This window comes from Nematolebias whitei, chromosome 8, assembly GCF_014905685.2.
Source record: "Nematolebias whitei isolate Nwh7 chromosome 8, NemWhi1, whole genome shotgun sequence".
NCBI classification, from domain to species: Eukaryota; Metazoa; Chordata; class Actinopteri; order Cyprinodontiformes; family Rivulidae; genus Nematolebias; species Nematolebias whitei.
The window spans coordinates 6375612-6386264 of NC_056505.1; the positions used below are offsets into that span (position 1 = coordinate 6375612).

Here is a 10653-nt window from a genome sequence, read left to right on the forward strand (position 1 = left end):
ACCGGAGCTTCAAACACGACGCTCTGGCATGAAAACAGCTGTCCTCTGACGCCTCAGTGGGCCTGCCATCCTGTGGGACATTTAATCTTTAAAGGTCCACAGTGGACAGCTGGGTGTGTTCAGTCTGGGAGTGTCTGCACCACTCGGGCTGCCTACTACAGCTGGACCCAGCCACATTCACAACAAAGAGATGGAACTATCATAGCTAGTCACTTGTTTTATTAAAAATAATAAGTTTTATTAAAGGAGCAGAGGCCTGCAGAGGACGTTCGCATCGATTGGATGTGCTTGAGTTCATCTTGTTGGTTATCATGGGGGCTTTCATCGCCAAGATGCTGCTTCCGACCGTCAGCAGCCTGGTGCTCCTGCCGACAGCCGGCGTGGCCGCCAAGAGGGGCTTCCACATGGAGGCCATGGTCTACTTCTTCACCATGTTCTTCACTGCGGTGAGAAGGTCTTCCAAGTGTCCGCCTCACATCGTGATAGCTCTGACGTATCTTACTTTTTTTTCTTAATTAGCAACAAATCTTTAAAACAAATTGTTAGAGGCTGAGATGTAACAAGTCTACGCAACGTTTCAAGGATTTTATAGAAAATAATTTGCATAAACTTCATCCGGTCACAGCCATATCTTGTCAGAACCTGTGAGATAATTAGCAAATAAGTAACCGCAGTAAAATAAATCAGTAAATAAAATCCCATCTTAGAATTAAAGCCTTGTAATCAAAGTACAAAATTGTTGCCGAGCTGTTCAGATGAATGTAAAACATTTTAAAAGTTACCATCGAAGCCCTGACAAGTTTTATGCAGCACATCCTGAAATTATAACCACTTGTCTGTTGTTCTGTAGATTTTTCACGTCTGTGACGGTCCGGGTCTCTCCATACTGTGTTTCATGAGATATGACATCCTGGAGTACTTCACTGTTTACGGGACGGCGCTCTCAATGTGGGTCACACTTATAGGTTCGTCTTCACCTCAACATGTGACTAAAGTTCTGTGTGTTGTCGTCAGTGTTTGTTCTCATACAATGGTGAAATTAGTTCTCTGCATTTGACCCATCACACCTGAGATACACCCAGGTGGAGCAGTGGGCAGCTATGCAAGCACCCGGGGAGCAACTGGGGAACAAGTGTCTTGCTCAGAGGCACCACGACATGTAACCACTACCCTAAGACTCCATTTATGACCTGAAGAGGTGCTGCCAAATGTTTTATTATAAAACCCAAACATTCATAAGCTGAAACCAAACTGAAACCGTCACAAAATAATTCAGACATATTTGAAATATATTTGCAGATTTTTGTATATTTTTTATTGACATTATAACCATCATAACAAGCACGTTACTAAAGGTGTAATATATACCTGAACAGGGTTCCTTTAAATTTAGATCTTGCTGAAAAATAAATTAAAAAGCCTCGTAGAGGGGTTTGGACACCAAAATAATCCAAGCTCCACAGCAGCAGTCCTGCTGGCTCTTTGACGTTTTTGTCTGGTTCTGAAAAATGTTTCCAGACTTAATTCCTTTTATGTAAATAAAAATATAAGCTGCAAGCTAGTGAGCCACAAGTTAACCTCAGCCCTAAAGCAAACATTACTTCTTTTTTTTGTTATGTTGAATTTAAAAAAGTTGTTACTTTTATTAATCTTTCAGAAAACTGGAACAGAAAACCTCTCACACAAGACCAACAACGAGCAGGCAGCTCATTCTGCTGCAGTTGTTGCAAACATGTGTTCTGTCTATATGAGTTCTGAACACGTGTGCTCAGAAACACTTGTTATTCTCACATGCACACACACACGCACACACACACATAATTATGGTACGCTCCCATTTAAAGCCCTTTACATCTCCTGCAGCACAGAGTTAAACCCTCCACAGCTGAACTGCACTGACTGTTCTTTTTTTTAGCACATCTTACTGTAATGTTGCCAGCCAGAAAAAACATTTGGATTTATTCTTTGAAATGTCTGCAGATCTGGTAAAGTTTCTATAAATTAGCAATTAACACTAAATTTGTGTTCCTGACAGATTTGCATTGATCAAATTTTCTCAAGAAGACAGGGTGAAGGAGAGTCCTTTTACCTCGGAAACATAATTGGATTTATGATAACTGGATTCTGCTTTTTTTTTGAGTCAGTGGAAATCTGGATTGTCGACAAATTCAGAACGTCAGCAGCTGTTTAAGCTGTCTGGTATGTGTATGCCGAGCTTGGCAACACTCAGACTGTATGCAAACTATCAGTGGACCTGTATCAGAGCTGAGCAGGCAGGACTGTGGAACTCTGTGGCAGTGTTCATGGACTGTTGGAAGGAATAGATCTCGGAGAAGTTGTAAGCCCGACTTAAGTAATCACAATTCAACTGTTTGGAGTTGTCATTAGATGAACTAGTGAGACTGTTAAAGGCAGATGCGAAAATTAAAGAGCTCAGCCTGACTTAAAACAATGTTGAAATCTGAATCTGGCTGTGGCCTTGCAAGGCTGACTATCTCAATTGCTCCTTGGATGTTATGGGAACGAGACGCTCTGATCCCCTCCTCACCCCCTAAGGACTTCCCCTCAAACTCATGCCTTTGCCAGCCTTCCTCAATCACCTCCCCTGGTGCAGCAACCTAGGAGATACGAAGGCGCCAAAGGGCTGCGTCGCTCACCTGGTAGCCGTGCTGGGACCCCCACCCACTCCACATACATGTAGTATGTCTATATGTGTTTTTTATGTTGCGCTAAGGTCATTTTTTTGCAACTCTCATACTGTGTTCTGTAGGACGCAGAGCGAGATTTGATTGTTTTTTATACCTCCCTCCCCCTCGTGCTTCTTTGTCCTTATCTGAAAAAAAGGCTGTGCCTCTTGAGGCGGCGGCCTCAGTCGCCTCCGTCTCCCCATGTCAGTTGTTTATGTTGTTCTTGGACAGGCTGTACTGCAAATGCAATTTTGTTGTGCTTCAATGCAATGACAATAAATCTGAATATGATTCTGATGTTTGAAATGTGCCAAACTGTTGATCTGATGTAAAACGTCCGAAGAAAATGACTTTACTGCCTGATTCCGAACCTTCTTACCTGTTAAATAGTGCTGACTAAATGTTACCTGAACGGTTTGAACTTGGTGTCTCGTTTGCAGTCTCACAGAGGCCAACATCCCTGCAGCGTTATACGTATTTTAATATTCAAGTTTGAAAACTCAACGTTTCCATATGTTTGGCTTTTTGTTGCAGCTCTGGCAGATTTTGATGAACCCCAGCGCTCAAGTATGACGATGTTTGGAGTGCTGACCATTGCTGTTAGGATCTACCAGGACCGCTGGGGTTATGGAATCTACTCTGGCCCGATCGGATCGGCCGTCTTCATCATCACAATCAAATGGGTGAGCGGCAGACGTTGGAACAGAGCTCCTATTTCAAGTCTCACTCAAATCTATTTCAGTGTTTCTTCTGTACAATTAAAAGTCACTAATTAAAAGTGTTTTTCTTTATTTAAAGCAGCCAAACCACGTTATGCAATTTTAACCATTTATATATCAAAACATGCAGCTATGGAATAAGGTGCTACGATTTTTAGTGTTTGTAATCTTTTTACTTTGTCAAATTTTTAACTATTTACAAAAACTTCCCCATTGAAATGCATTAATATTTATTTAATTCCTTCAAAAACAGTTTTTTAAAATCTACTTCAACATACATGCCCTGTGTTCTCTTGAGCTCCTTAGTGTCTTGCTAATTTTAGCTTTTAGCTGCTATTTTTCAAATTTTAGTGAGTTTGGCTGATTTTAGCTTTTAGTGTCTGTTTTTATCATTTTAGCTTTTACCTATAATTTGTCTAACATTAATTTTTAACTACGGTTTTGTTAACTTAGGCTAGATACTGCTTTGAAAATCTTAACTTTTAACAACAGTTTGCTTAATATTGGCTTTTATACTGTGCTGTTTTAGCTTTTAGCTGCTGTTTTGCTGGTTTTAGCATATGGTTATTTTAAAATAAATTACTTTATAGAGCATTCTTTAATAAATCTCAGCAACATTGTTCAGAGTTCATGGGGATTTTGTAAAAATAATAATTTCTCTGGTTTCCTTCCACTTTTCTTTTAAAATCTCCAAAATCAAATGGTTTATCCCTGTAATTTTCCATCTTCTCTGCTTTACATTCTTGTTCTTCCTCCCTTTTGTCTCATACTACAAATCGCTCAGGATTTCATTTGTGTGTGGATATTCTGTGGATGTTATTGTAATGAGCTCTTGCTGTTTCAGCTGCAGAAGATGAAACAGCTGAAGGCGGTTTATCCGGAGAAGACGGTGTACACGCAGCAGGTTGGTCCGGGCTGCTGCTTCGGTGCTCTCGCGCTGATGCTCCGTTTCTACTTTGAGGTGACTCATCATCCAAATAAAACCCAACCCAAAAGATAAATGTTTGAACTTCATGTGCGACTCCATCTTTTACATTTTACATTCGGCTCGGTTTGCAAAGCTAAAGGCCGTTTCTTTTTCACTGCAGGAGTGGGACTACGCCTACGTCCACAGCTTCTACCATCTGTCCCTGGCTGTTTCCTTTGTGCTGCTGCTGCCCAAGAAGAACCGCTACGCAGGGACTGGACAAAATGCTGTGAAGCTCAACTGTTTAACTCTCTGCTGTTGTGTACGTTGCATTTATTAAATATAATGCATTCTAGTGCAGTAAGCAGAACATGTCGCTGACAGCAAGATAGATGCAGAGCATGAAGTTGTTTGACGTTGAATTGGCCTAATTGTGTTCTCATTTCTTCTCCAGACCATGACTCCTGCTTCTTCTAAGGAGAAGACAGAGAAACCAAAGAAGAAGTTGTCTCGGTCAGTGTGGACGGTCCCCATCAAGAAGCCATGGGCACGAGAGGCTAGCTCACCCACCCTGCCTCTGTACAGTCCCCCACCCTCCACACCTGTCAAAGGGACCAGCATCAGCAAGCTCAAAGAGATGAACGGCTGGAAGTGAACCCACAAACAAGAGCCCGTCAGTCTGACAGCTAAATAAACAGGCTGGAAACTCACCAATCACCTGCCAGCCAAACGCTGATGAACACGCACGTGGCTGGTAAGCGAATCTCCTTTAACAGGAAACCAACAAACACGTGGACGTTCCTTTCTGCCTCCAAAATCTCTTTTATGGCTGGTGGAATATTTAAGCAGTAACTTAAGGAATTCTCCAGCCACCGAAGCCAAAAGATAAATAAACAAACGTGAGCCCACGTAAAAATTTATTTGAAAAAGATCAGGCGGTGAATAAGGACTCGGATCAGGAACCGTCTAAAGCTGGGGATGGAGCAGGACACGGAGACGGCGGCTGAGACGATCCAGTAAAACTGACTGGAAGATTTATGAGAAGAGCAAACCGGCATATGGTTCATCTCTCCAAAATATATAAATTGTCTTTGGAGATGTTCCTCAGGGGAAAATGTTCGTCTGCTCGCCTCTTTCTGTCGTTTCATTCTTCTCCTTTTTTATCTCTTAGAGAAAGGAACCACGCGTCTCGTAAGAATTATTAGACTGTAAAGCTCAGTTCAACATTTTATACGTCCTAAAAGTGCCAGATATGTCATGTGTAGCTTCAGACCAGGGACGAGGAGAAGGAGCGGCCCAGACATCAGTCTGTCTGAGGTGTCTTGATGTTTTTTTTGGATGAGCAGGTGAACGTCTGATTTCTGTTCAGCCTTATAATTTATTGCAGCGTGATTTGTTTGTATTGTATGTTTGGAAATTAAAATGAGAAAACTGTTTTTAAGTAGCATTTGTAGGCTTAGAGAGATTTAAATGAACTTACCGTAACAAAATTCGCACATTTTTAAAAATATATTTATGGTTATGCCTTTAAATTAAACATTTCTGAGACAAACTTGTGAATGTCGGTCAACTACTGTGTGTGGAAGTTGTTTTACTAAGAAAAACAGCAGAACGGACTGAAAAAGGTCAATGGAGGAGCTGTTTGGGACAGAGAAGTCCGACATTTTTTATGTATTGAAAATGTATTTACACTCAGATGTGTTGAGTAAAATATGAAGAATAAAGTGCTTTTTACACCCAGTGTGGATCCACATTTCACATAAATATATCTGAACAACTACCGGAATAAACTCTTTCAAGCTGCACTAAATAGTTTCAGGATAACTTTTTAAATGTTCATAGTACCTTTTAACTAAGACGTTGTAATTCTGCAATCCATACTCCACAGAAGATGACCACTGAGAAAAACCCTGACTGGCGCATACTTCAAGGCCCACGTTAGTCTAGCAACGCTAATCCAATTTTAAGCGCACGTATCATCTTTCACTTTCACTTCGGGAGGACGTGGACTTGTCTGTGCATGCACGTCACCTGCCCAGAACGTTACCCAAAGACTACAAATCTGTCCTGCGTATCTCAGACAAAACAGACTTCCCTCCATCGGGGAATGTTTTGAGCTGGGGCCAAACCGCCAGCTCCAGCACCCAGAGAAAGGTGTTTTTGTCTGCACTCAGAAACCCGACTGGCTGCATCTCACGGCCCTGACAGGACAGGAACACCAGCCTTTTATTGCTCAACTGCAAAAAAAACTATTCAGCTCCTTTATGAGCACTGTCTGAGCCGCTCTGCAGAGGGGCTGAAGGCCACACACGTTCACAACTGAATGAATATACCTGTAAAGACTTATTGTCTAAAGCTCTTACCAAATGATGTCCCACCTAATGCCTGACCCAACACTCTGAAGCACTAGTTGTCTAAGCTGGGGTCAGGAACTCACTGTGGTTTGTAAAATGCTAAAGGATGATCCCCAGAAATAAAAAAAAATATAATAAATGATTACTAAATGTGTGCATTTAAACTATGGAGGAGCATTCCTTGAAGTAATGAATACCACTTAGCCTTGGATCCAAAAGTTTTAAACTAAATCCTGTGATTTTTCACTGCTTGTTGCAACAAATGTTAGCTAAATATTATGAGGTCCACAAAGTTGTAGCCATTTTTGTGCGTTTTCTGAAGTCTATTAGCTGTGACAATCATCTTGAATTGGGTTGACTTCAAACAGAAGCTTTGCAGTTCAAAGATTTTATGATAATCTTGAACAGAAACAGAATCAGACACGCTCGTTGCTTTTGGACCCGGCCCGAGCCTGTCTGCTGAAAACCATATTGAGCATCTGTACAAACATCAACCGTGTCATCATTTACGGTCTTAAGAAAGAAGTGATGGATGACAGACAAAGCAGAACTTCAACAAGTGTCAGAAAATCAGAAAGAAATGCTTTGGAACATATGAGAACAGTTTTGTTTGTAACACAAAGCACCAACTTCTCTGATTTATTTAGTACCCTTTATTTAACCAGGCAAATCCCATTGGGATCACAGATCGCTTCTGCAAGGGAGGCCGGGGCCTGAAGGCAGCCCAACATGCATGTTTTTCATCTGTGGGAGGAAACCGGAGTACCCGGAGAAAACCCACACAAACACGAGAACATGCAAACTCCCCAGGTCCAACCAGGGCTTGAACCCAGGACCTTCTTGCTGTGAGGCAACAGTGTTAACCACTGAGCCACTGTGCTGCCAAATATTCAAAGCTGCTATGGATGGACAGATATGATCCGATATCATGTGCAAGTACCCATAGTCATAAAAATGTTCAGATACCACAGTACAAATACCATGGGCATCAACCATGTGGAGGGAGTCCATCCATCCATCATCCATCATCTTCTGCTTGTTCCAGAGTCAAGTGGCAGGAGCAGCAGTTTGAGCAGGGAGGTGCAGACATCTCTTTCCACAGCCACCACTTATATTTTTTCTGGGAGGATTCCTAGGCCAGTATTTCTGGCGTGTCATGGTCTTCCCAGGGGTTTCATGTCCATAAAACTTCCCTAGCAGGTATCCATACAAGATGCTTGTACCACCTGAACTGGTTCCTCCAGATGTGGAGGAGCAGCGGCTCTACTCAGAGTGTCTATTCTACCCTTTTCCAACAAAAAAACATGTAGAGTTTATTTGTTTATTTTTGAGATGTCTGTCCTGATCCACCTAGTCAGTTGGTCACTAATGCACTATAAGGTTGTTTGGTAACCATCAATAAACACCAGAAGAAGAAGTGTGAAGGTAGTTCAGTGAAGAGAACTCCAAGAATGTACAGAACTGAGTCTGAGCTTCATGAAAATCTCCTGGCTCAGTCCCTGACAAGAAGATGAAGATCTTCGTGATCATCACTGAGGTTAAAACAGGCTTTTATAATCTTCAGAGAGATGTAAGTGTCATCAACCTGGGCCCTTCAGCATCCACCCAGTGAGGAAGCAATGGAGCCTGCCACCACCTTCAATCTACACCAGGGTGTCTTGGTCCTCAAGGCCTCTACTCAACATGTTTTACCTGTTCCCCTGCCCCAACACACCTGAATCAATAGTTAAATCACCTCCTCATGTTCTGCAGAAGCTGGTAGTCACTCATTGATTCAAATCAGGAGTTGGAGTAGAGGAACATCTAAAGCATGTAGGCCAGTGGTCCTCGAGGACCAAGATTAGACACACCTGATCTGCAACCTTGAGGAGAGGAAGTAAAATGGGGGGAGTGGATTTAGCAAAACTGACGTTGTTCACAACAGGTCATTGATGATCCTACAAGATGCTTAATCAGCTGCTTAATGAGTAGAGGCACACAGTCTCCAAGGAAGGTGCTAAGCTAATGCTAGGCTAATGTTTTAAAACTGTTCTGTCTTCTTCTGTCTTTTGAAGAGCAGAAACTGTTGCGTCTTTTGTTATTCAACAGTGCTTCGGTTGGGTTAAAAGGGACTTTAGTGATGTTTGTTAAACATGATGAACAGGAGAATTTCACTGCATTTTTAACCATCTGTTGTGATTAATTGTAATTAGACGTGCTACTAAATCTAATACGTGTAATGGCATTTATTAGTTGCTCATATCAGTATTCAATATGGGCTACATTAAAACGTAGGTACTTGTGCTCGGTTTGGGAAAAAAATTGTGGTATTGGTGCATCCCTAAAATCCACCTTTCCACGTTTCCTGAAAATCAATCACCCACCAAAGTGATCGTAGTAGTCTTCTGTGTGTGTGTGTGTGTGTGTGTGTGTCAGCTGTTGCCACAGCTGCAAGTAATGCTGTGAGGTCAGCTGCTTCTCTGAGACCCACCAGCTGCAGCCACAACACGTCTGCACTGCTGAAACTAATTACCAGCGTTAGGCAGACAGTCAGACACTGCTTCTGCCAAGCTCCACAGCAGGTAGGAAGAGTCGCCGAAACGAAACTTCTATTTGTCTTTGATGTGAAGATATTAAAATATTTTATCATAATTTATTTGTTGTTTGGTCACACATTAAACAAATGACAAGTAGACATCACATGCTATAGTGCTGCTTGTTATCAGCTCATTGTCGCTTCTGGAACAACAAAATAATAAGCTGACTTCTACCATTTGTTTGTCCTAAACCACATCCTCACGTTCAATTTTCCACATTAAGTTAGTATAAAGTTAATATTAATTTGTAACATATTTAATTAATTAACATTCCTTCAACGTTTGCAGCAAGATGCTGCATATCTTCTATAAGTCTGATGTAGAGAGCGCTATCTCTTCTGACATCATCTGCTGGGGCAGCAGCACCAGAGCATGTGACTTAATAAAGATCAACAAGCTCATAAAGAAGGCTGGCTCCGTTCTGGGGACTCCTCTAGAACCTTTGGAGATGATTGTACAAAGAAGGATTCTTCATAAAATGAAGAACGTTACAGACAACCCTCAGCATCCTCTTCATCAGACTCGTACAACAACAGAGTGTCTTCAGTCAGAGGCTTCTTCAGATCTGCTGCAAGAGATCCTTCCTGCCCACAGACATCAGCATCTAGAACAACTCTTTAATGAAACCAGGATGATGTGCTTTAAGGGAATATAAATGGACTGTATTTATATAGCACCTTGCTGCTCTCTAATCAAGATACGCTCATTTACCTCCACACCCACATTCATACAGCACTCAGCTAATCTAACAAATTATATTCTATAGACACTAATCAGTGAGGGGTTCAGTGTCTTGCCCAGGGACACTTCAACATGTGACTGCTGGTGGAATCAAACCCCCAACTCTCCCACTGAAGGTCCACTGCTCTAACCACTCAGCCACAGCTGCTCCAAAGGACAACTCACACGTAAACTTTTTAACCTGATCTATATGTACATACAGTGCATCTCCAAAATAAAAGCTTGTTGTTTGTTGAAAAAAGCAGTCGTGCTTTGACCCTGCAGTGTATCCACAAAAACGTTCTGGCAAACATTTTTTACCAAAAGCCAGACAAGTCCTGAAGTCCAGTCACATCCATTAGTTACTATAACTAAACTAACTTATTGTAAATGCTCCACACACACACAACTACTGCCAGATTGTTGTACAGTGTCGGACAATGAATGCTTTAAATAGATATGCTGCAATTAAAAACAGCTTTATTGTTCCAAATCAAGTGGTTTGTGGCGTCTGCGTAATTTTATAAGAAACATTTGAAACATCACTGTGCAACTATCAATAACGCTTTGTTAAATTTCCACGAATTTATTTAAATAACTGTTTTATATGTATTTTTTATTGTATATCAAACAGCAGCCAGAGGATCATGAGAAATGCTGCTGGGCTAACTCTGTACTTCTGCTGCCACC

General features: G+C 41.5%; 1 protein-coding gene across 1 annotated transcript; it reads left to right on the top strand.

Annotated features, from left to right (window-relative positions):
• The first annotated feature begins 311 nt into the window (after positions 1–311).
• mymk (myomaker, myoblast fusion factor) lies at positions 312–4968 on the top strand. Its single transcript, XM_037680182.1, has 6 exons — positions 312–446; positions 851–965; positions 3222–3370; positions 4251–4367; positions 4495–4635; positions 4768–4968. Exons 1-6 carry the CDS (start codon positions 312–314, stop codon positions 4966–4968), a joined length of 858 nt encoding a protein of 285 aa, XP_037536110.1.
• The last annotated feature ends 5685 nt before the right edge of the window (positions 4969–10653 follow it).